Source organism: Hemicordylus capensis, chromosome 5, assembly GCF_027244095.1.
Source record: "Hemicordylus capensis ecotype Gifberg chromosome 5, rHemCap1.1.pri, whole genome shotgun sequence".
Lineage (NCBI taxonomy): Eukaryota > Metazoa > Chordata > Lepidosauria > Squamata > Cordylidae > Hemicordylus > Hemicordylus capensis.
The window spans coordinates 13,481,869-13,507,487 of NC_069661.1; the positions used below are offsets into that span (position 1 = coordinate 13,481,869).

Genomic DNA, 25,619 nt, shown 5'->3' on the forward strand with positions numbered 1-25,619 from the left:
CATGCGATTGGATGCTAAGTTCCCCGCGGGTAGAAAATTGAGACATCAGGGCAAGGCTTCTAGCCCAGCTTTCTCTCATGCTAGAGAAAAGGCTAGGCTTCTGATTCTCCCCCGCCCCCCTGGCTCCCGCTTGCATTCCTCATGTTTAATTCCATTGACTTTTGCACTGCTGTGCCGGTACAGAGCAGCTTTCTAGATGCCCACTTGAGATGTGCTTGACAAAACAGACATCATGCTTTTTCTCATGCGAGGCCAGGTTTGCCTTCTCGATCGCTCTTCTGCCAATTGATCTCCCTTTCCTAGGATGATGGCCCCACAGCAAGAGACCTGGTGGTGCGGTACTCCACAGGAAGAAAAACCACAAAAAACAAGAAGAAGCTGGAGAAAGCCATGCGGGTCTTAAAGGTGAGCAGTGAAAGTCAGTGTGGTGTAGTGGGTGGAGGGAGACTTGGGTTCAAATCCTCCCTGAGGCTGTGAGGTTTTTTGTGAGGACAACCCTGTTTGTTTGTTTGTTTGTTTATTATACTGCCTAATATAGAAATCCCTAGGCAGTGTACAGAATTAAAACATAATATAAAATATAAAACATTTAAAATCTATAAAAAATAAAAATCATAATAGATAAAAACACATTAAATTTTTAAAAAATTGGTTTCTGTTAAAAGTCTGGGGAAATAAGTACGTCTTCAGGGTCCTCCTAAAAACAAGCAGAGAAGGAGATGCTCTTATTTCAGCAGGGGACATGTTCCAACGGCCCGGGGCCGCCACAGAGAAGGCCCGGTCCCAAGTTGCCACCAGATGAGTTGGCGGCAACTGTAAGTGGACCTCTCAAAATGATCTTAATAGGCGACAGGGTTCACGCAGAGAAGGCGCTCTCTTAAGTACACTGGGCCTAAGTCATGAAGGGCTTTATAGGTAATATCTGTACTTTGTATTTCGTTCGGAAACATATCAGCAGCCAGTATATGCCACCCTGAGCTCCCTGAAAGGGCCATAGCTCAATATTAGAGCAGACGCTTGACCTGACATCCCCAGTAAGGCATTTTCCTGCCTCAATGTACTCTCTGCCCAGTGGCAAGTTCCTCCAAACTAGGCCTACGAAATATATATTTTAGTACTGAAACTGTGTCTCTTCTTGTTGTACAGAAGCACAAGAAGAAGAAAAAGCCAGAGGTGTTCAACTTTTCAGCTATACATTTAATCCATGACCCCCAAGGTAAATATTCTTGATTCCAGTGTTCGTATATTCTGTGGCCTGTCTATAAACCGGCTCTGCCCTCGTGTCTTCCTCTATAGCTGGGGTTCTCCGCCTTGGGTCCCCAGATGCTATTGGATGATGACTCTCTCTGTTGTTTTTCTCTTTGCTATCTCTCCATTTCTTTTATGTCCAGACTTTGCAGAGAAGCTGCTAAAGCAATTGGAAACTTCAAAGGAAAGGTTTGAAGTGAAGATGATGCACATGGACTTGATTTCCAGGCTTGTTGGAATTCACGAGGTATGGGTGGATTTGGACGTGTAATGTTCCGAGGTGTCTGTACACCCGAACGTGTCTTGTGTGAATGACTGTACTTGGGTTGATTTAAAAATGAGCCTGGATACAGGCCTCTTAAAGGCATGGTACCGATAGGAGGTGTAGTGCTGCAACTGTATTCAACATGACGAGTCAATAGCTGTACCAGTGTACAGATCTGTATCTGTGTACACATGATGAGTGTTCATCATGTCTGAATAGGGTTTGGGATTATGCAGATTCTATACATAGAGAGCCAAATATATGTGTGTACCTATTGAATATTTTCATGATGTAATTGTTATAACACGAGCAGTGGTGTGGGGAAGAGCTGTTTTTTTAAATATGTATTTTCCTAAACACATTTAAAAGACTTAAATAAATGAGGAGAATAATGATTTTTTTCTTAAATAAAAGGAAAGAAATCTCAACTTGATAGCTGGGAGGCCATTGTGGAAAGTCCCTATGAATATCATTTTCCAAAAAGGAGAACCAACAGTGGAATTTTGTCTTAATGACTTGACTGTTAGTGCTGTTTCCCTGACAGATATAAGAACAGCCCTGCTGGTTCAGGCCCAAGGCCCATCTAGTCCAGCATCCTGTTTCACACAGTGGCCCACCAGAAGCTGCTGGAAGCCACAGGCAGGAGTTGAGGGCATGCCCTCTCTCCTGCTGTTACTTCCCTGCAACTGGTACTCAGAGGCATCCTGCCTTTGAGGCTGGAGGTGGCCTATAGCCTTCTGACTAGTAGCCATTGATAGACCTCTCCTCCATGAAGTTATCCAAACCCCTCTTCAAGCCATCCAGGTTGTTGGCTGTCACCACATCTTGTGGCAGAGAATTCCACAAGTGGATTATGCGTTGTGTGAAAAAGTACTTCCGTTTGTTGGTTCTAGATTTCCAGGCAATCTATTTCATGGGATGACCCCTGGTTCTAGTGTTATGTGAGAGGAAGAAAAAAAGTCACTCCCATGCTGGCTGTTAGCATCTCTGTTAGGGTCTCAAAGCCCCAGATTTACAGAGTTACTGTAGCTGATGGGTGTCACCTCTCTTAGTCTCCAAGTAAGAGGTTGATCCTGCTGAGATGGGTGTGATTTCTATGGGTTGTGTATTTGCCAAGGGTGCCGTAGATAGCAATTTGGGTTTTGAAAATGAGCTGCATGATCAGCAGAATCATACGGTACAGCTCTTGACAGACTGTACCATTTCAGACTCCTAGCAGGTGGCTGCATGTTTGAATGCTGTTCCACAGAGTACGGGTTCCCAGCCTTGAATCCTCAGAGGACACTAGACTGCAACTCCCTTCGGCCAGGAGTTGTGGCTGGGGGTTATGGGCGTTGTAGCCCAACAACATCTGAAAATCCAAGATTGGGAATCTCTGCAGGATGAAACCTCCCTGCTCATAATAAATCTACCATATCAGGGAGAAGGTTCTAGCCGAGTCTATTCCTGGATATGCTCATTTCCTCTGATCAGGGAGATTCTTTTTAAGTGTGGGACAGTGTTCAACCATGCAGCCCCATCTCTCCTGCCCACCCACCACATTCTGAAGTGGCACGCAGTACGTCAGGATTCTGTTCTGTGTGATTCTGCAGACTGCATAGCTCAGCACTGTAGTAGTGGTCTGAGGAGTGTGTTGAGATGAAGAACAGCGCTGTGTGCTCAGTGGCTAAAGGGCGGGGTTTGTCTGGTGCTGCTACATCTATCCCCTTTTCTGGCCTGTGTCTGGGACAGTCCCAAACACAGGCGTATTCCCATTGTAGAGCACTCGTCCCAAACACAGCTGGTCCCATGTGTGGATTAGGCAGACCTATTTATTTATTTCATTTATATACCACTCATCCTAGAATGGGGCTGCTCAGCTTCAGCCCTCCTGTAGATGGTGGCCTACAACTCCCGTAATCCCTGGCTATTGGCCACTGTGGCTGGGGATTATGGGAGCTGTCGTTCAAAAACAGCTGGGAGTGTGGGGGCAAAGTTGAGCGGCCCTGTCCTAGAACGACTCAGGGTGGTTTGCATTGCCATTTAAAATTTGGCACAGAACACAAGACAAAAGCAGTTAAAATATCAACATAAAACTCATTTAAAAAACTATTCAAAAACAAATATTATTAAAAGCCAGGCTGAAAAGAAGGGTCTTTATGGCTTTCTTGAAAGCCTCCAAAGAAGATACGCCTCTTATTTATTTACTTATTTATTTATTCCGTTTATTTACCAAAGTCTCTGGGTGGTGGCTCTCCATTAAGAAGCCATGGCTCTTCATTCTTAAGCCAGGGTTCTGCACTCTTAAGATGCCCCAACTGCTGGCTGCAGCCTCAGTTCCTTTTCCAGTACCTTAGCCCAAAGGTTCGCAACCTGAGGTACTCTTGATGTTGCTGAACTACAACTCCCATCATCCCTAGCTACAATTTATTGTGGCTGGGGATGCTGGGAATTGTAGTTCAGCAACATCGGGAGTACCTCCGGCTGGGAACAGCTGCCTTAGCTTGCTTCCCCGGACTTACAGGTTCCATGCCCCTTTCAGGTCAGAAATGAAGATGCCATGCTGATGTCTTGAACATGCTTTTGTGTGTCTCCTCAGCTTTTCCTCTTCAACTTCTACCCTTTTGTGCAACGGTTCCTGCAACCACATCAGAGAGGTAAGCGGTCCCTTCTGCTTTTGTTGCTCCTGGAGCAATGTTGTCTATTTTACTTCACTCAGTGTTAGATGTGAGAGAGGAGGAGGAGACCTGGTCTTGTGGTAGCAAACATGAATTGTCCCCTTTGTTAAGCAGAGTCCACCCTGGTTTGCATTTGAATGGGAGACTGTGTGTGAGCAACATTCCTGTCAGGGGATGGGGCCACTCTGGGAAGAGCATCTGCACACTTGCCTGAAGAAGACTGCAAGTTCCCTCCCTGGTAGCATCTCCAAGATAGGGGTGAGAGAGATTCCTGCCTGCAACCTTGGAGAAGCTGCTGCTAGTCTGTGTAGATAATACTAGGTTAGATGGACCAATGCTCTGACTCTGTATAAGGCAGCTTCTCATGTTCCTAGAGTCTAATTTCGCTCCATCCTGAGGGTTCCTAGCATGTTGCAACACTTTAAAAGGCAATGATGCAAACTCTGTATGATAAAACTCCAAATAAAAGGCCCATTAAATCCTGAGAGAGAAGAAATGGTGGGAAATCTCTCCCCTTGCCTCCAACAGGTGCTCAACCTAAATTCTGCCAGGGTATGTATGTATGAAATCAGAAAGATGGTGTGTGCGCATCAGCAGAGGCCAACCTAAGGCATTTTGTCTTCCCATGTAGGCGCACCACCCACTGAGAGTGACCCACCTCAGGATCCCTTGCAGAAAATTCTAAGAGGCACCCCCCACCCCTGGCCAATTGTGTGCTATTTTATTAGAGTCTCAGAATGTACACAAGTGTGCATATACCTGTTAGCTGGCGCCCCTGTCCAAATCCCATGTATTGGGCAGGATGGGCTCCTACACCAAAGGTTTCTCAGATCTGTTGTCATTTTAATTATTTCTTGCGGCAAAGCTGAGAAAACTGAAGTTGCCACCCAATCAAAGTTTATACATTTTTTAGTCCTGTTGATTTTAATGGAAAAAGTAAGCATGCACTTATATCTCTCCATTTTAATTCAGTGAGACTTAAAAGTGCCTAACTTTGGTTGCATCTTAAATTTTTTCTTTTATCAAATTCAGAAACAACGTTTGGATTTTTGTGAGTTGTGCATTTTTCTCTGCCATGTCAATTTTCAGTATTAAGAGGAGAGAAAAGCTGGTATGGGAAAATGATAACATCATAAAAATCCAAACACTGGTTCTGGCTCAGATGCTAGAAAAAGCTCAGGCACTCCATGATTTATTTATTTTTTAAAGCTCATTTTGAAAACTGTATCTGGTTTTTCCATTTCTAATATCTTCCTTTGCTTTGGCTTTTTTTCTTTTTTAGAAGTTACCAAGATTCTCCTCTTTGCTGCACAGGCTTCTCATCAGCTTGTTCCACCAGAGGTGAGGATTTTTCAAAATCTTGTTTATGTTTATAGAAGTTGGGGAATGAGAGAGAGAGAAGTAACTGCTGAGGCTCTAGACTTCTGACATGAAAAGCACTTCCATGTCAAAAATATTGGCTATCCCATCTGCAGGCTACTGTCACACAAATTTGCACTGCATTCTTTGTATACTACAGCCCAGACAATAATCTAAACCATTGTCTAGATCAGGGATTCTCAACGTTGGGTCTCCAAATGTTATTGGACTTCAACTCCCATAATCCCCAGCCCCAGTGGCCTTTGGTTGGGGATTATGGGAGTTGAAGTCCAATAACATCTGGGGACCCAACGTTGAGAATCCCTGGTCTAGATCAGCGGTTCTTAACTTTGGGTCCTCAGATGTTGTTTGGTTACAGCTCCCATCACCTCCAGCCACTACAGTTGATGGGAATTGTAGTCCAGCATAAACCTGGGCACCCAAGGTGATAATCTAGTCTAGATCAGGGAGTCTCAGTGTTGGGTCCCCAGATATTTCTGGACTTCAGCTCCCATAATCCCCAGCTCCAGTGGCTTTTGGTTGGGGATTATGGGAGTTGAAGTCCAATAACATCTGGGGACCCAGTGTTGAGAATCCCTGGTCTAGATGATCTTCTGAATCGGGTCATAGTGTACATAAGCCTCAGGCAGTCTTAGATTAAAAGTGTGTATAAATGCCAGAATGTGGATGATCAGCAAGCCCTAGTAATGAAAGTCAAGGAGTACAGTGAAAAAATGGGACTACGACTAAATGTAAAGAAGACTAAACTAATGACAACAGGTACAGCAACCAGCCTCAGAATTGATAATGAAGACATTGAAGTGGTGGATAGCTTCTGCCTTTTAGGATCGACCATCAACAGTAAAGGATCCAGCAGTCGAGAAATATGCCGCAGACTAGCACTTGGTAGGTTAGCAATGAAGGCCTTGGAAAGGATATTTAGATGCTGTTATGTATCTATACCTACAAAGATTAGAATCGTTCGAACAATGGTTTTTCCTGTGACACTCCATGGATGCGAAAGCTGGACTTTGGAGAAGCAAGATAGAAAAAGTATTGACACTTTTGAACTTTGGTGTTGGAGAAGACTTTTGAGGATACCATGGGCAACCCGGAAAACAAACCAATGGGTTATAGAACAAATCAATCCAGAATGTTCACTCGAGGCACAAATGACCAGGCTCAAACTATCATACTTCAGACACATGCAAAGACCAAGCTCCCTTGAGAAGTCCATAATGCTGGGAAAAGTTGAAGGAAAGAGAAGAAGACGGCCAGTAGCAAGGTGGATAGACTCGATTACGACAGCAATGAATGCACCACTGAGAGACTTTAAAGGTCAAGTGGAAGACGGATCATCCTGGAGATCATCTATCTCTGTGGTCGCTAAGAGTCAACACCCACTTGATGGCACTTAATCAATAAATGCCCTCTGGTGGTTTTCTGGTATTCCAGGAGAACCCTGCTTAACTGGGCAAAGAGTTCTCCTTTAAATTGGTGATCCTCTTAAATTTTTCAGGGGAATCTAAGGTGTCTTTCTAGGAAATATTTTCAGTTGATATGGGGTGATGGTGAGGCCAACAGGCCTGGCCCCAGCTCAAAACCCCATGCGAGGTGAATGTATTTCCCCTAGAATGGAGGTCTCCAATTCTGGGTCTCCAGAAGTTGGACTACAACTCCCATCATCCCTTCGGCCTATGTGGCTGGGGATGATGGGAAGAGTAGTCCAATAATCCAGGGACCTGTGGTTGGAAAACCCTGCCCTAGAAAATGCCTCAAAATCCTCTGCAAGAGTCTCATGGCAGATGTTCAGGGTCTCCTTAGAAGTCATGCCAATGGTGAAAAGGATTCCCTGAAGATAGATAGTTGGGAAACCCCCACAGTAAACACACATGTGGCCATCAAGTCTGCTTGTCTACTTGCAGTGTTATCTCCTGTTCCTACATGGAAATGTCCTTTGTGAAAGATTGTCAGTTTGTAAAGTGCAGTGGCCCAAAGCTAAAGGGAGGGCTTTGCAGGAACAGAAAGTTGGGCACAATTAAGTTCTGTGTGATTCAAAAGCTTGCATGTTTTGCTGGCACAAGTTGATCCAATAGATCATAGTTTGCTTCCTCTCCGTCAGATTATCCAGTCAGTGTTGATGACCATAGCCAACAACTTTGTCACAGACAAAAACTCTGGAGAAGTGATGACTGTCGGGTAAGTACCTCAACGTGGTAGACTGTATGAGCTCAGATACTTCTTGCAAAATTGGGTGGGGATAGGAGGGGTGGGAAGCAGATGATCACGCCCACCCTCTGGAAACAGTTGCCTTTAAAGGCCAATCTGGCCTACAATTTAGAAGAAGGTAGAGGGCTTTTGTCTTCAGTGGGTGGGATTGCTTTTATTTCCTCTTTGGGTGGTGTACATTTTTGCATTCTGTTAATAGTGGTTAGAGTGCTGGACTAGGACCGGGGAGACCCGAGTTCAAATCCCCATTCAGCCATGAAACTAGCTGGGTGACTCTGGGCCAGTTACTTCTCTCTCAGCCTAACCTACTTCACAGGGTTGTTGTGAAAGAGAAACTCAAGTATGTCATACACCACTCTGGGCTCCTTGGAGGAAGAGTGGGATATAAATGTAGTAATAATAATAACAACAACAATAGCAAGAGATAACAACAACAACAACAAGAGATAATAATATTAGTGGTATTAATATACTCTCTCTTTTTTAACAAACAAAATTATCAAAGCAGTTGACAGCTTCTCTGTCCCAAAAGGGAGGGCTCACAGTCTAAAAAGAAACATAAGGTGGACACCAGCAACAGCCGCTAGAGGGATGCTGTGCTGGGACAGATAGGGACTGTTGCTCTTCCTCTGCTAAATAGAAGAACCACCATGTTAAAAGGCGCCTCGTCGCCCAGTTAGCAGGGAAGTAGCTCTGAGTAATGTTATACACTGCAGCATATGTTATATATATGATATATATACCGTGTTTCCCCGAAAATAAGACAGTGTCTTATATTAATTTTAGCCCAAAAAAATGCACTAGGGCAATAAGCGGTACATCAGAAATTACTGCTAGGTCTTACTTTCGGGGTAGGTCTTACTTTCGGGGAAACAGGGTATATATTATATATAATATACTAGTGGGCCCGGGCACAGAGCATCTGTGCCTCTAGTGCGGCCGGGCCCACCGCCGCCTGCGCTGCGGCCGGGCCCGCTGCCTTACCTCCACAGCCGGGCCGGAGGGTGCCGCCGCCGCCGGGCCCGGCCGGAGGGTGCCGCCGCCGCCGGGCCCGGCCGGAGGGTGCCGCCGCCGCCGCCGCCGGGCCCGGCCGGAGGGTGCCGCCGCCGCCGCCGCCGCCGCCGGGCCCGGCCGGAGGGTGCCGCCGCCGCCGCCGCCGGGCCCGGCCGGAGGGTGCCGCCGCCGGGCCCGGCCGGAGGGTGCCGCCGCCGCCGCCGCCGGGCCCGGCCGGAGGGTGCCGCCGCCGCCGCCGCCGGGCCCGGCCGGAGGGTGCCGCCGCCGCCGGGCCCGGCCGGAGGGTGCCGCCGCCGGGCCCGGCCGGAGGGTGCCGCCGCCGCCGCTGCCGGGCCCGGCCGGAGGGTGCTGCCGCCGCCGGGCCCGGCCGGAGGGTGCCGCCGCCGCCGCCGGGCCCGGCCGGAGGGTGCCGCCGCCGCCGCCGGGCCCAGCCCACCTGGCTCCCCGGCCATGGCCGCCGCCGCCGTTCTCCTGGGTGCGCCAGGACCAATCAGGCACCCCCGCAGCCCAGCCAATCAGCTGGGCTGCCGGGACGCATTTCTCCTGGGCACACCCAGGAGAAATATATATATATATATATATATAGATGTTATAATATTATATGTTATAATATAACATATATAATATAATATAATATAATATAATATAATATAATATAATATGTTATATATAATATATATATATGAGTTATATATATATGATATATATATGAGTAATGTTATACGCTGCAGTGTATAAAGAGAGAGAGAGAGAGAGAGTGATCGATCTTTCAGCTACAGTCCGAACCTCCATACACAAGTTATAGGATTCAGCTTTTAGGATTCAGCTTTTTGGGGGGTGCTTTTGAGTTGCCTTGATGAAGAAAATACACACACACAGAGAGAGAGAGAGAGAGAGAGAGCATACATAAGGAACAAGAGCATTTGCTTTTACCAGATTCTGCTGCTCCAGTGTGTTTAAATTTCTAACTTTTCAGGATTAATGCTATTAAAGAGATATCAGCTCGATGCCCTCTGGCCATGACAGAAGACTTGCTTCAAGACCTAGCACAGTACAGATCTCATAAAAATAAAAGTAAGTGTGCTGCTTTGCACGTGTGTAAAGTTGACTTGTGGGATCTTTAGGCTCTCCCTCATTTGTTTGTGTTACCACTTGAGCACCAGAAACCTGCTTAGTTTACATGCTGTACACAAAGTGCTAGCTGCCTTATTAGCAGAGCTGGTTTTATTTCATTCCAAATGCAACCTGTAACTTGGCAGTGAATCTGAATTTCTGAGAGAGTGGGTGCTTTTTCTGTTTTCCTAAAAGGAAAGCAGCCATCAGGAGAAAAGCTTTCATTCAGCAGCATGTTTTGGAATAAATCTGAATCCTGCTTTTCAGAGCATTCTTACTTCTGTGATTTTTCCCCCCCTGTACAGATGTAATGATGTCAGCAAAAACGTTGATACAGTTGTTCCGGTCGCTGAATCCGCAGATGTTGCAGAAAAAATTCCGGGTACACCATGCTTTGAATTCTTTTTGTGCTGGTGGGTGGGGGAAGGAGAGGGAAATAGCTCCCTTGACCAGCATGCTTTGTAAAAATATATAACACCTCCCCTCGCCCCCCGTAAATATAATATATAACCCGGCTTTATTTGCAACTGGGGGAGGCACATAAATAAGATGTGTGGCTTCATTGTCACAGCAAGTTTGGGCCTGTGCTTATCAATTTAATATTAGACAGTCTTCTCTGGTGTGAAGCCAGGGAAGCAAAATAAAGATTTTGGCCAATAGTGGCTGACGTTGAGACTAACAATGGACTTGCGCAAAGGAAATTTGCTGAAGGCCGGGAAATTAGGGACTGGCAAAAGGAAGTACTTTTTTACACAGCACATGATTAACCTATGGAATTCTCTGCCGGGGATGTGGTGATGGTCACCAGCTTGGATGGCCTAAAAAGGAGTAAAACCATGGAGGACAGGTCTACCAATGGCTACTCGTCTTGATGGCTATAGGCCACCTCCAGGCACAGAGGCAGGATGCTTCTGAAAACCAGTTGCAGGGGAGCAACAGCAGGGCATGGACTCACTTCTTGTCTGTGGGCTTCTCCGAGGCATCTGATGGTCCACTGTGTGAAACAGAATGCTGGACTAAATAGGCCTTGGGCCTGATCCAGCAGGGCTGATCTTATGTTTTTAAACGTGCTGCATAAGCGCAACGTACCACTAAGTTCCACTAAGTACTCTGCATTCCAGAGTAGTATTGCACTAGTGCCCGGAGGCCCTCAAGTTGGAAACCACTGCACTAGTGCAAATGTTCTTGTGCTGGCACAACAAAGTGTGCAGCCTGTGGTGTGCCTCCTGCTACGAAACCTTTTCCGCCATCAGTTTATGATGCAGGGTTAGTTGCACTTTTAACGCAAAAGTGCAACTTTGAGATTTTACACATTTATCCAATTTTCTTGCGCATGCACAACTTTATCGCACCAACCTTTAGTCTGGATGTACAGCCACTGACTGTACATCCACCCAGAGAGAGAAGACCTCTACAGGTGTAAAGTGTTCTTTTATAAACACTTCTCTGTAGTAATGATGTGAAATTATAGGTAGACGCAATCTTTCTTTCTAAAAATAAATATTGGATTTCTTGCAGGGTAAACCTACGGAAGCCACTTCAGAAACCAAAGTTCATGAATATGGGGAATTAGATGCTAAGGACTATATTCCAGGAGCAGAAGTCTTGGAAATTGAGAGTAAGGAAGAAGATGGGAAACTTGAGGAAGGTTTGTTTGCCTTTGCATTCCTTAAAGAGTTGCTGTCAGTGAAGTTAAGAGTTGGGACACTAACATGTGAAAGAAAGAGACGGCATTCAGACACCACGTAAAACATTTAGGGTTACTGTCACAATCCTTTGGCTTGCATGCTATGCTACCTCTCTCCTTTTTGCACAAGGGGAGGAAATGTATAGCTTCCATTTCTGGTTTAAAACACACCAGGAGTTGTCATTGTGATGGAACCCAGAAAATCCTATCTGGTTCTAATTGGAGTTTGTGAACAAGCCAAAATTTCAAACCAGTTTTAAACCAAAAGCATAAGATTCAGACTTCCTCCCCTCGTGCAGGAACTTGGGGGAAGCATGAACCCGAGGCTCGTGATTGTAACACTGAATCGTGCTTTAATCATGGCATCTGAACCTGGCCAGGCAGAGACTGTCTGTTCCATTTAAGGATAGCGTTTCTGAACTTTAGCAACTGTATTGCAAACAGTAGATACTCCATTATTTAGGTACCAGAGACTTGTTTGGAATGGGGAGATGGAAGATAAGGCTTGGGATCAGATTTCCCTTTCAAGTATGTGGATGCATGTTAAGTTCCTGACAATCTTGCCTTTTGGCTGAAAATGTTACTAGCAATTAGGCAGCTGGTGCTACAAGCCTTCTGTGCTGTGAATGTGCTCTGCTGAGCTTGAAAGCGATGGGCTCTTTGCTTAGAGTTTCTGGAATCTCCACTCTAAACAATCCCAGGTAGCAAGAAATATCCCTGTCTGAGGACCTGGACAGTCACTGCCAGTCAAAGCAGACAATACTGGGTAGAGGGACTAGTGATCTGACTTGGTATAAGCTTCATCAGAAGGACAAGGAGGGAAAGAGTTCAGGGAGGGACAATGGAGAATGATAAATGAGTTTGGAGTGTATATGAGCGTAGGTAACAATCACAGAATTTTCAGGTTGGAAGAGACCCTTGAGGTCTTCTAATCTAACCCCCTCCTCAGTGCAGGAAACTGCTGTGGCATCCTTGACAGGTAGGAACATAGGAAGCGGCCTGAACAGCTCAAGTTCTCCCTAAGACTTTTACCCGCTTTTCTGCTCTGCCTCTTTTTTCCTCCTTGCAGATGGCTGGGAGACGGCCAGTTCTAGCGACGAGGAAGACGAAGAAGATGGAGACTGGATTGATGTGCATCATTCCTCTGATGAGGAGCAACAAGAGCTAGTAGGTTGTTCTTTGTGTTCTCATCTTTAGTCAACACTTTCAGAATTTAAGTTGTCTTCTGTGTGGTATTCCCACACATCTGTAATTGCATTGCACAAAGAATCCAGTGCAAAGCCATGGGAAGCATTGCTGATTAAACTGCATTAAGAGGATTATGGGCCAGTGTGATTCCAATGCTAACATGTTGCACCCAGGAGCCATATCTTGTTTCAACTCTAACACACACAAAAATCATATCTTTCTCTGAAATCAAGAGAGAGGGCCTGAGAGAGTTTTTCAAGCTTTGATTATTTATTGATCATTCTCAGTGAAGATCTGTTTGAACTTGTGCATTTAGTGTGATGCAGACCTTTTGTGATAGCAATGTAAACAATGTCTTCTTTTCCAAGAAGAGCTTTTGTATCGAACCTCTTTATGACAGGTGGATTCCATTATCTGCAGGGTTCCATTCCCACAGATTTTCGTGGGTAACGAAACCCACAGATAACGGGGCATTAAGGCAATGGGAATGGAAGGGGTTAGGTTCCTGGAGGCTGGGAAAATCAGAGCTGCTTTGTGCCCATTGGTTTGGGAAAGGGAAGGGCAGGAGCGTGTGACTGAGGGGCAAAGAAAGAAATGATTATGTGAAACAGGTATTCTTTGTAAAAATCCTCCCCCTTTTCCTAAAATTTATTTCTTGTGTGTTATTTGCATCATGCTGTTAAAGTCGGGGGGAAGTGCATTATAACTGGAGAATTATTGGTATAATATACAGTGGTCTTGTATGGGTATAATATGCAATGGGTATAATATACAATGGAGAGCTGGTCTTGTGGTAGCAAGCGTGACTTGTCCCCTTTGCTAATCAGGCCCCGCCCTGGTTGCCTATGAATGGGAGACTACATGTGTGAGCGCTGTAAGATATTCCCCGTTGGGGATGGAGCCACATGCATAAGGTTCCAAGTTCCCTCCCTGGCAGCATCTCCAAGATAGGGCTGAGAGAAATCCCTGCCTGCAACCTTGGAGAAGCCGCTGCCAGTCTGTGTAGACAATACTGAGCTAGATGGACCTATGGTCTGACTCAGTATATGGCTGTTTCCTATGTTCCTATGACCTTGAGAAGTAGTGTAATGTAACAGCTAAGAGACTGAGATGTGAACCAGGAAGCTCAGTTGAAATCTTGACCCTGCCGTAAGCTCACCACAATATGTTCTTAGGCAATCCATTTCCTCTCTACCTCAGTCTCGCATTTGCAATATGGGGATAATTAACACTGGCATGCCTTGCAGGGCTGTTGTAAAGATTGAGATGATCTATGTGATGTGCTTTTAACAAGATAGCTATCTAAATGCTAAGCATGCCCACTGCTTCATCCTGCCTGCTCAAATCCCGTTTGCCTCTGTGCTTTCAAGGCAGAAAAAGTCCAGAGCATGCCAGTGGAAGAACGGAAGGCCAAAGCAGCGGCCGTCAGCACCAGCAGGCTTCTCACCCAGGAAGACTTCCAGAAAATACGCCTTGCCCAGCTAAGCAAGGAGCTCAAGTCGGCGCCTGGCAAGTCTGCAAAGAGGAAAAATGTGGAAATTGAGAGTGATGAAGAACAGAGGTAAGATGTGGCAATCTGGCACCGGGTTCCTGTGCTGCTGTGCTGTCCGGGGTGTGCAGGCAGCAGAACGGTGCCAGGCCATGAAGTGATTGTGTATGAATGACTCTATCTGCATTCATAAGTACAAGACCCCCAAATTGCAGGATGCAGGTAGGAAGTGTGCTGCTGTGCCTGCATTCAACGTAACCTGTGAATAACTGTACCTGTGTACAGATCTGTATCTGTGTACACTTTCCTTTCTCAGCTGCTGGGGGTCAAGGATATCACTGTTTGGGTTATCCTCCCCACGTGCTCCTACTTAGATTTAGATTATTTATATAATATGTATGTTTATAAATATATTTATATTTATAATACTGCTCTTCAACCAAAGTTCACAAAGCGGTTTACAAAGAAAAATACATAAATAAAATGGTCTCCTGTCTCCAATGGGCTCATAACCTAAAAGAAACACAAGGCAGATACCAGCAACAGCCACTGGAGGGATGCTGTGCTGGGGCTGGATAGGGCCAGTTGCTCTCCCCCCGCTAAATATAAGAGAATCACCACTTTAGAAGGTGTCTCTTTGCTCAGTTAGCAGGGCTATATTAATTAGCTAAAGGAAACAAGCCTCCTGGATCCTGGGGAGGATAGCCCCACCCCAGTCCTTTCAGTCCTGCGTAGCTCCAAGCAGCTTCTAAACTTTCTCCTCAGAGTGAGTAATTCTTTGCCTACAATCCTTTAACCTGTTCCTTCTAAGTTTCTTCACCATTTAGCCTTCCTCTTTACCTTACAAATGTCTGAATAGGGCTATAGTAACACAAAAACATGTACATGTCGACAGACACTGACTAGAACATAAGTACAACAATCTCTGAACAGGGCTTGTGTATAAATGCAGAATGCTTATGGGAACATAAGAAGCTGCCTTATGCCGAGTCAGACCATTGGTCCGTCTAGCTCAGTATTGTTTACACAGACTGGCAGCAGCTTCTCCAGGGTTACCGGCAGGAGTCTGTCCCAGTCCTATCAATCTATGCTGATGGACTTTTTTCATTTCTAATTTCCCCCAATAGCCAGATTTTGGCAATGGGGTTATTGAGTTATTGAGACCAGCTGTTTGCCCACTGCCCAGAAAGTGAAACAAACACACACACACACCAGAAATCATGTTAACATTTTATTTACCGGGCTTTTGCCCTGTAGTCTACCTATCTGTTTTTTTCTTTCTTTTTTGTTAGTTACTTTAGTTTTTAATTCAGCATGTAATTTTAATGTTGTCCTGCTTTGCATGTTTTTGTGCACCGCCCAGAGTCTTCAGAGTGGGCGGTATATTAAGTGTTTCTAATAAAAATAAAATAAAATTTAGATTACATTAATGATAGGTTAGAAAAGCTGATCTTAAGAGGTCTAAACATATTAAAGAATTCAGTAGAACTCACCACTCCTGCTGAATCAGTCTAAATTCGCCTAACTCCATAGCTAAGCTAACTTGTCTGTTCCTTGCACACACACAAAACAAGCACAGCTGAATAGCAATAACAGACTTGAACCAAAGGTCTCATATATGGATTCTTGATTCAAAGCATTGAAGCCCTTTATGTGATTATGATTGACACGATGTGATTATATATGGTATATAGGTATATATATTGGATGATGCAAGCCCCGTTCTCCTTCAGTGCTTGCTACCACAAGACCAGCTTGATCGGCCCTTTCTTGATCAGCTTCCAAAGGAGAGCCCATATTGTTGGACATGCTGCACTCTCTTTATTAGGAAGAAGAAGCACCTTTAATGTTAGTTTGATGCAGTGTTACTGACTTTGACTTTTTCAGGGGGGAGCTGCTATCACTCAGGGACATCGAGCATCTTCATAAGAAGCCCAAGTCAGACAAAGAGACAAGACTAGCCACAGCAATGGTGAGGGCCCCTTGCCCACTTTATTATTTCACTGTAGCCAAACTGTTTGGTGGGCGGGTACAAATTAATATGTGAAGTTCACCAGTTACATCTTTGCTGTTCCTGGACTTCAGTCTTTGACCCTTTTAAGTGTTTTTGTCTGTCCAGCCCCCTTCTTGTCCTCTTGATCCTGTGTTGAGTTTTCCCCAGCAGTCCCCTGATTCTTGGCCATCAACTCTTTTCCTATCTTTCTCTCTTCCTTTAACCTTCTCCTTACACACATACTTCTTTTATGTCCCAGCTTCTAAACCCACTGCCAGCTCTGACCTCTTCCCTTCAAGCATTTTGTCTTCAAGAGTAGCATTTCCCGGTCTTTTTCATCCTGAGGCACACTTGTATTCACACACACACACACACACACACACACACACACACCCCTATTGATCTATCAAGCAGGCCTTGGTGAATTTTATTTGGCTCTAGAAGCCTAAAAATTTGGTCTAAGAACTCAAAATTTTAGGAGCCAGGCAACAGACTCTTGACAAAATTACCTGACTTCATGACAGACCATTGTGGAAGGTGAGGGTGAATGGGCTCCTCTTTGTCCCCTTTAAAAATAACATATTTATAACAGGAACAAGGGTGCCTGGGACAAATGTCCCTCTTAGAGCTTATTTGCCTTATAATGCACTAGGAAGTACATGTAACTCTTGGTGCAAAAGGGAGCAAGCCAGCCTCAAAAGCGGGGCGCTTAAACACACTCCCTTGCGCCCTGGGAAGGACATGTCCTTCCCAGTGCATTATGGGGCATGCCAGCTTCAAAGGCGGGGAGTTTAAGCTCCTTGTTTTTGGAGCTGACTTAGCAAGTCAGCCATGGCACATTGGCTAGTGTCCTGCAATGCATATTGGTTTGGTATTGGAAAGCGCTGTTCTGGAGCATGCAGCCTCCCTGCCGGTGTCAGTTCTGTTTGAGGTTTCTTTACAGCCCCGTTTGCCTCTCCCCTCCCTTTAAGTCCTCGGGCCCTCTTCTCATTGGTGCCCTCTTGCCTCTGGACCTCCTTTCTCACACAGCATAGATTCAAGGGGATAAGAGGGTGGTTGTCGTTACTTGCAGTGCTGCCAGATGGGTGGTGTGGAGCTCCTTTAAGGCAGGGACTGATGTTTAGCAAGGCAGTCTTGTGATTTAAATGGAAGAAACTGAAACCTGCACTAGTTGCAAAGTGGAAATGGAAACCAGTGGGAAAAGAACTGAAAAGTTTGACATGGCCAGTGCTGGAAAGATGGATATTTGAATGTATCCACAGCTGTGGGTACACCATGATAAAATAATCTATGCCAAGAAATAGATTTGGCAACTTCTACACACTGTGCAATAGATGCAAAGCTTCCTATGTTCCTAAAGCTTCCATATACTGAGTCAGACCATTGGTCTACCTAGCTCAATATTGTCTTCACAGACTGGCAGCAGCTTCTCCAAGGTTGCAGACAGGAATCTCTCTCAGCCCTATCTTGGAGATGCTGCCAGGGAGGGAACTTGGGAACCTAGATGCTCTTCCCAGAGCAGCTCCATCCCCTGAGGGGAATATCTTATAGTGCTCACACATCAAGTCTCCCATTCATATGCAACCAGGGTGGACCCTGCTTAGCTATGGGGACAAGTCATGCTTACTACCACAAGACCAGCTCTCCTCTCTGATCAGTTCCACAGTTCTTCTCTTTTTCCTAATATTGCAGTTTGGGGATGTTCTACATAACACTGGTTTTGCTAGGCATGAGAGAGGCAAGGATGTTGAAGCCTCACTCCTAATTACTGGAAGCCTTATTCGGCCACTTCACTGACTCCGAGACTCCAGCAGACCTTACGTCTACCCTTTCGATATAGGAACATAGGGGGCTACCTTCTACCGAGTTAGCCCCTTGGTCCATCTAGCTGTCTGTACTGAGTGAGACCCTTGGTCCACTGTCTGCTGACTGGCATTGGCTCTCCAAGGTTTCAGGCAGGAATCTTTCCCAGCCCTGGAGATGCCCTGGGACCTTCTGCATGCAAAGCAGATGCTCTACCAGTGAGCTAACCCACCCCAACCCAAGAGAGCTCCTGGAATTCCTGTGTGTTTAGAAAGTGGAGGGAACCCATAGGAAGCTGCCTTTTGCCAAGGCAGACCCTTGGTCCATCTGGCTCTGTAAGGCAGTGGCTCTCCACGGTTTCATTCAAGACTCTTTCCCAGCTCTAACTGGAGATGCTGCCAGGAATTAAACTTGCATACATGCTCTGCCACTGAACTGTCTCATTTCAAACATCTCTTCATACCCACTACTACATTCTGAGCCTTAGCACATTGGCAGCACAAACACACCGGCCTGAAAACTGCCTAGCAATTCCAGTAAATCTTGTCCGTTTGCTTTTTCAAACTTTATGGAGTGAGTGTGAGTGTGTGTGTGTGAGCGAGCAACTGAGTTACGGACTCCTTCATGTCTGCTGGCTTTCTTGTATGAGAAGAGGGAACATCTTGTGGAAATGAATATGAATACGACGATGAATATACTGCTTTTCAACAAAAGTTCCCAATGTGGTTTACATAGATATAAATAAAATGGCTCCCTGTCCCCAAAGGGCTCACAATCTGAAAAAGAAGCATGAGTTTATTTATTTATTCATTCATTCATTCATTCATTCATTCAATTTCTCTACCAACCTTCCAAAAATAGCTCAGGGCAGTTTACACAGAGAAATAATAAATAAATTAGATGGCTCCCTGTCCCCAAAGGGCTCACCATCTGAAAAAGAAACATGAGATAGACACCAGCAACAGTCACTGGAGGTACTGTGTTGGGGGTGGATAGTGCCAGTTGCTCTCCTCTTGCTAAATAAAGAGAATAACTTTTAAAAGGTGCCTCCTTGCTCAGTTAGCAGGGAGCTGAGTTTTAAATGAGTTTTAACTGTTTCTCTTGTGTTCCCCCCTGCCCCCCAATTTCACTGTCAGGCTGGCAAGACAGACAGAAAAGAATTTGTGAAAAAGAAATCGAAACTGAATCCTTTTGCAAGCTCCACTAACAAAGAGAAGAAGAAGCAAAAGAACTTCATGATGATGCGATACAGTCAGAACGTTCGGACAAAAAACAAGCGTTCCTTCCGGGAGAAACAGGCAAGTGTTTTGGTGATTATGCTGGAAAGTTACGTCATATATTTCTGTCATAAATGATGCTCAAAGGCAGCTCGCAATAATAACATGAATTCAGTAAATTATCAAAACAAAAAACCCCAACCCACAATAATTGAGAGCCAGTTAAAATACTTTTTGAACGCTAGGTTGAATACGTAGTTATGCCGCAGGTTAAAAGCCTGCCCAAATAGGTAAGTTTTGGCAACATGGCAGAAAGCCGGTGAGGTGGGGACAAAATGAGAAGAGCAACACAAGAGGAGGATGAAGCAGCTGTAATACAACTGTGGCACACAAGAAGAGGAACCATTGTTAGGACTGGGGTGCCTCGATAGTCCCAGTGCTTTTCAAATGAGAATCTTTTTTGCTAAACCTCTTCCGTTTTGTGGCAACCCTCTAACTCAGGTTCTCAAACTTGGGTCCCCAGATGTTGGTGGACTACAACTCCCATCATCTCGTGCCTCAAAGGCCTTGTGGCAGGGGAAGATGGGAATTGTAGTCCAAACAAGATCGTGATCCCCTGTGTTAGAGGTTTGCCAGGCAATTGCTCTGCAAAGAAGTTGAGCAAACATTTTATTGAGAAGGTTACTCATTCGAATCAATAACTATCAGTAAAGGCAGCATACCAGCCCTAGCAGCTGTTCCTCTTCTTCTGTGGCAAAATGAGCCCCTTCTAGCAAGTGTATTCCAGAGCTTAGGCATAGCTGCCTAAAAGACTCTCCTTTGCATCCCAGCCAGGTGAGCCTCATATAATTGTGGGACTAGTTCTGGTCACCTTGGCAGGTAACGAAGGTTGCAAGTAACTCCTCACTGATTGGGATAATTGTTCTTTTGGGAAACAGTCCTGGGCAGGAGACTGTGAACCTTCTCTGGGCAGTTCCCCAAAAGGAACAATTATCCCAACCTGTAAGGAGATCGGCTTTGCCAAATTGGCAAAACTGCATTACTTGCTGTGCAGTCATGGTTAAAATCTTCATTACAACTAAACTAACTTTGTTGTATACAACGTATATATACGGCTTTTCAACGTAAAGCAGTTTGCATGGTCGTTTATGGAGCAAAAGACCTAAGAAGATGGTTCCCTGTTCCAAATGGGCTCACAGTCTAAAAAGAAATGCAAGAGAGAGACCAGCAACAGCCGCTGGAGGGATGCTATGCTGGCTTTAATAGACAGTTGCTCTCCCCCTGCTAAATAGAAGACAGGGTTGCACAACTTTGGCCCTCCAGCTGTTGCTGGACTACAGCTCCCATCATCCCCTGACTGCTGACCATTGTGGCTGGGGATGATGGGAGTTGTAGTCCAACAGCAGCTGGATTAGTGATGTGCAGCCTCGATACACAAAAAGTTCCACTTTAAAAGATGCCTATTTCCCCAGGTAGCAGTGTTAATGTTTGAAGGCGGCACCCAGGTTTCCCAATGGTATATTTGGGTAACAAGGTGTTAATTTTGCTTTGATTACTTTTTGTTTCGTGGTGTATCCTCTTACAAATTGGCTTAGGGTTTAACCAGGAAGAAATAATTATACTTGGGGTTCAACCTTCTCCTGAAGGTTGGCTGAACTTCATTTGTGCTATTCATCTCCTCTTGCAATCACCTTCTTTAATTTCAGTTGTACTTGTTCAGTGTTAATTATAGTGGGGGCTATGCTTACCAGAATCTTCCAGAGAGGAATATGTCTCATAAGTGAGCTGAGAAAAGCATATGTTTTATTTAATTTTTAAAAGTGTATATTCCGCCATTCACGAAAAAGTTCTAAGGTGGCATCCAATAGTTAATTGTATATTAAAACACAATATATGGACCATTAGGATTTTTTTTTAATTCCTTGAGATTTCTGTGCAGTTTGATAGCTTTCCTAGTGCTTAGCACTTTGATAATCTGTCTTCTTTCTTGTCATCTAAACTTCTATATACAAATTTCTATCTCTCATTACTCTGGAGAAGTTGGAAAAGGTATAGAAAATGAAATCTCTGGAGCAAGGACTCTAGGTGGATAGGAAGTAGGGATGTACACAGAACCAGTGACAGCCAGTTTGAAGGCGGGGAGGGGAGAACTTTAAGGACTGGGGAGGGTGCTCTTACACACACACCCCGCCTCATTTGCCCTGCCGCTGCTGTCTTGAAAAACTCTCCCACGGGGCATATCTCTGTGCCACCCCAGTACATCGTGGACCGGAAGTGTCCGCTGTGCAGACACGGATTAATGCAGAGGCAGAAGAGGCATCTGCCTACGGCGGCAAAATTTGAGCAGCAGCATTTTTGCCTCTCTGGGGGCGGGGGTGGTGGGAGTAGGTAGCTGCGGGGTGTGTGTGTGAGAGGAGCATTCCCCCCTTTTACTTTTTTTTTTTTAAGCTGATGGGATGGAGCACGGTGCGGCTGGCTGCAGGGAGGGAGGAGGGGAGAGTGCGCCTCTTTTAACCTATGAAAGCCTGCTGTACGGCCAGGTGGCAACAAGCTCCTTCTTCCTCCCAAGTGACTGTGCATGGGCTCTACTATCTGTAGCTCATTTCTGGCTTTTCCCTTCCACGGCTTCTTCTTTTTTTAGGGGCTGCAAAAATCTTTTTGCCTATGGGTGGCAAAAAGGTTAATCTGTCTCACTGCTGCGCATGAGCATGTTGCGATGTGCGCATGAGTGAGTGTGACGTGCACACACGCAGCGGACACTTCCAGCCACTTCCGGTCCGCGATGTATCGGGGTGGCGAGGAGGAACGTTGGTGCCCCGTGGGACTGTTTTCAAGACAGCACCGGTGGGGGAAACACAGCAGTGCGGGAAGTAAGAGGGCCCTCCCCAGTCCTTAAAGTTATCCCCACCACCACCTTCAAACTGGCGGAACCACCAGACTTCCAAACCGGTTCAGAGGTCCATAAAGGGCCTCCGAACTGGTTCCGTGCACATCCCTAATAGGAAGTTTCAGAGCTTTGCAGTTGCTTACTCTTGACTCTCATTGTTCACCAATCCTCAGCCTCCCCATTTCCCATCCAAGTTGCTGCCAAAATAAGTTTAAATTAACTGAAAGCTAGGTCTTGCAATTGGAATAAATTATGAGAATAACTCTGATTATGCAATTGGGAGGTTCTGTGTGTTAGTGGGGAATGTACAGAGTTTTTCCAATATTGTGCAATGCAGAAGTTCAGCCTTCTAAAGATATTTTTAAAAATATCTCAAAATATCCCTGTCGTTCATACTGATGCATACTTTCTGGTATTGCAGCTGGCTTTACGAGACGCACTCCTGAAAAAGAGGAAAAGGCTGCTGAAGTAACCGTTGAATGCTGACAGAGGAGACTGACTTAAGATCTAGAAGCCTTATTTTGTTGTTGAAAGGAAAAAGGTTCTCAAGAGCGACAGAATGGAAAATGCTAACTGTGCTCAGCTAAGTGTCGTGAATGTCTGTCTTCCACATAAGTCAGGAGGAAGAAATCAGATGACTTTAACATTTTAAAGACGATCTTGTAAATCTGGATGCAGAAGGAAAAGTTTTGCATTTGTAGTTAATATCTATTTAAATGCATTCCCAGACATTGGAAATGCCTGGATTGACAGATTCATTCCAGGATGACAGATGAGAATTCTAATTACATTGATGAAAGAACTGTGGCTTCAGTCCTAAACATGCACTCTTGTCAATCATTATGTTCCTCGAGTGTGCATGTTTACTAGATCAGCATTAGATCATTGCATAGATTTGTTCATGTTTTACCTGAACAGCAGAAGAAATGCAATTCCTGTGTTGTTGTAAAATATATTTTGAATATTTCCTGCTATCTTGTGGTATGTCGCAAGTGAATCATATTGTGCCTTGTGCGGAGTTGGGCCTCGCTGGATCAGGTTTTTCTGAGTCAAAGCAAATCATACCTATTACAGGTTGAGTATCCCTTATCCGGACATCCAGAATGCTCCAAAATCCAGACACCATGCCGTAACAAAAACAAAGAACAAAATTCCTCAGCTCACTTGCTCACAGATTCCCAATTTTGCTGCTTTAAAACATGCAGTCAAAACTTACTTATTTCAGAAGGCTGTTAGTGACAGGGTTTTTTCCTCTAATTCTCTCTAGCTGTGGCTCTGTTTTTATTTAATGTTTTTGATGTTCTCATTTTGGCGCTCGAGGGAAAAGGGAAATCCCTCCTCCTCCACTCCCTGCTCAGTTTGGCACCTGCTCTGTTGGCGTCTGTTTTGGCCCTCGGCTGGTCCTGCTCTGTTTGGTAAAGGTACAGTATAGGGTACAGTACAGGATATCTCATTCTGCAAATATTCCAAAATCTGGAACATTTCTGGTCCCAAGCAGTCCAGATAAGGGATACTCAACCTGCAGGGGGACACTACCCTGGAGGAGCAATAGCTCATTCCCTTGCCCAGAGGACGACTAGGATACATGTTGCTTTGTGGTAACACTTTTCTGAGCATCGAGCAATACATTTTTCACTGGGATGTCTGTACTTCATTGCCACACTTTGCAGTCAGTCTGTTTCCTGTTTCTCTAACAAGCTCTGGTAACCAGAAGGATCGGCCTGATTTAAGTAAGTCACAATTAAAAATTAAGCAATTTGTTCCTCCAGTGGTTTTCCCTAGCCATTCATTTCTGCTGCTGTAGAAGCCATATATTCATTCATTCATTCATTCAATTTCTATACCACCCTTCCAAAAATGGCTCAGGGCGGTTTACACAGATAAATAATAAATAAACAAGATGGCTCCCTGACCCCAAAGGGCTCACAATCTAAAAAGAAACATAAGATAGACACCAGCAACAGTCACTGGAGGTACTGTGCTGGGGGTGGATAGGGCCAGTTACTCTCCCCCGCTAAATAAAGAGAATCATCGTGTTAAAAGGTGCCTCTTTGCCAAGTTAGCAGGGGTTGAAGGAAGGAATTCATTTGAAGGAAGTTTTTGTTCAAATTAATCATAGGCTTGGCTCGGGAGTGGAGGCATATTTCCGTATTTCTAATATTCTGAGATGGTCAAAGAGCAGAGACACCTCTTGGCATCTTTAGCTAAAGAATTTCAGAGCAAAGCCTGTAAGTAGTATCCATATTTATTGCCAAATTGATTTGCAGCTTGAAATGACGATGTGGTTTATGGCACCTTACTAAATAACATTTATTTCAGCATAAACTGCTGTGAACTAGAGCCTATTCCATCAGATGCAGCAAGTATTATCCTCAGACATATGTACATACAGCTACAAAAAGAGAAAACAGTTAGGAACATAGGAAGCTGCCATATACTGAGTCAGACCATAGGTCCATCTAGCTCGGTATTGTCTAGAGACTGGCAGCGGCTTCTCCAAGGTTGCAAGCGGGAGTCTCTCTCAGCCCTAACTTGGAGATGCTGCTAGGGAGGGAACTTGGAACCTTCTTCTCTTCCCAGAGTGGCTCCATCCCCTGAGGGGAATATTGTACAGTACTCACACATTAAGTCTCCCATTCATATGCAACCAGGGCAGACCCTGCTTAGCTAAGGGGACAAGTGATGTTTGCTCCCACAAGACCAGCTCTCCTCTTGTAAAAGGTGGGGTCAAAGTGCTATGAGATGGAGAGGTACAATCAGTGAACATTTTAAGCATTATGTACATGTAAATTCAAACTGAATCTGTAAATAAGCGCAATGACAACCAATTGGCATAGAAGTGGTCAGTAACATTACTCCCATGAACACACTGAAGCACATGAAAGGAACCTATATGTGATGTATTGAACCCTACATGGGAAATAGGAGGCTGAAGAAAGACATTGGCCACTTCCAGATGTGTTCCATGTAGCGCCACGCACCCCTTGTCTTGTCTTAAATGAGCTACATATCTGCTGCTGCTTCACAAGCGTGCCTCTATCTCCTTAGCAGCTCTTTGCGTTCTGAGGTCCCCACCTTAAACAGACATGTGTTCACTTGCCATTAAACTTCGGCTTTCCTCCCATTGTTATTGAGTTACAGTGTTGGTTATGACAATGCCTGCTCACTTGCTTGTAGGTCAGGAAGGTCCTTAGTGGACGTCACAGCACTGAGCCTGTCTCAATTTCTGGTTAGCTGTAAGTCCACCTGCCTGTTATGGCAGTAGTGAGTTGCCTCTCATGGATAACAAAGTATTTACCCTTCAGCCCCTGACCTGGACTCCCATCTAAACCCTGTGAAGACATGTTCTGGTGGTCAGGGATGGCTAGGTATGGGTCTGTCCTTGCTTTCCTGGGTTTCCTCCCAGATTATCTTGGCCATCTTGATAGCTGGTTCCGCCTACCCATTGCAATGGGGGATAGGTAGGTTAA

The 25,619-nt window shown here is 45.1% G+C and overlaps 1 protein-coding gene across 1 annotated transcript in view; it reads left to right on the top strand.

The window, feature by feature from the left end:
- The window catches only part of SDAD1 (SDA1 domain containing 1), a 30,768-nt gene extending 7,645 nt beyond the window's left edge, over nucleotides 1–23,123 (top strand). Inside the window, exons 9-22 of the mRNA XM_053253026.1 lie at nucleotides 304–405; nucleotides 1,147–1,216; nucleotides 1,392–1,495; nucleotides 4,092–4,149; nucleotides 5,453–5,511; nucleotides 7,652–7,728; nucleotides 9,749–9,846; nucleotides 10,191–10,267; nucleotides 11,404–11,533; nucleotides 12,642–12,739; nucleotides 14,131–14,321; nucleotides 16,137–16,221; nucleotides 19,182–19,343; nucleotides 22,571–23,123. Of these exons, the coding sequence (XP_053109001.1) occupies nucleotides 304–405; nucleotides 1,147–1,216; nucleotides 1,392–1,495; nucleotides 4,092–4,149; nucleotides 5,453–5,511; nucleotides 7,652–7,728; nucleotides 9,749–9,846; nucleotides 10,191–10,267; nucleotides 11,404–11,533; nucleotides 12,642–12,739; nucleotides 14,131–14,321; nucleotides 16,137–16,221; nucleotides 19,182–19,343; nucleotides 22,571–22,621 (1,362 nt within the window). The 3' untranslated portion in view covers nucleotides 22,622–23,123. The remainder of the gene's footprint in view (nucleotides 1–303; nucleotides 406–1,146; nucleotides 1,217–1,391; nucleotides 1,496–4,091; nucleotides 4,150–5,452; nucleotides 5,512–7,651; nucleotides 7,729–9,748; nucleotides 9,847–10,190; nucleotides 10,268–11,403; nucleotides 11,534–12,641; nucleotides 12,740–14,130; nucleotides 14,322–16,136; nucleotides 16,222–19,181; nucleotides 19,344–22,570) is intronic.
- Nucleotides 23,124–25,619: the final 2,496 nt, after the last annotated feature.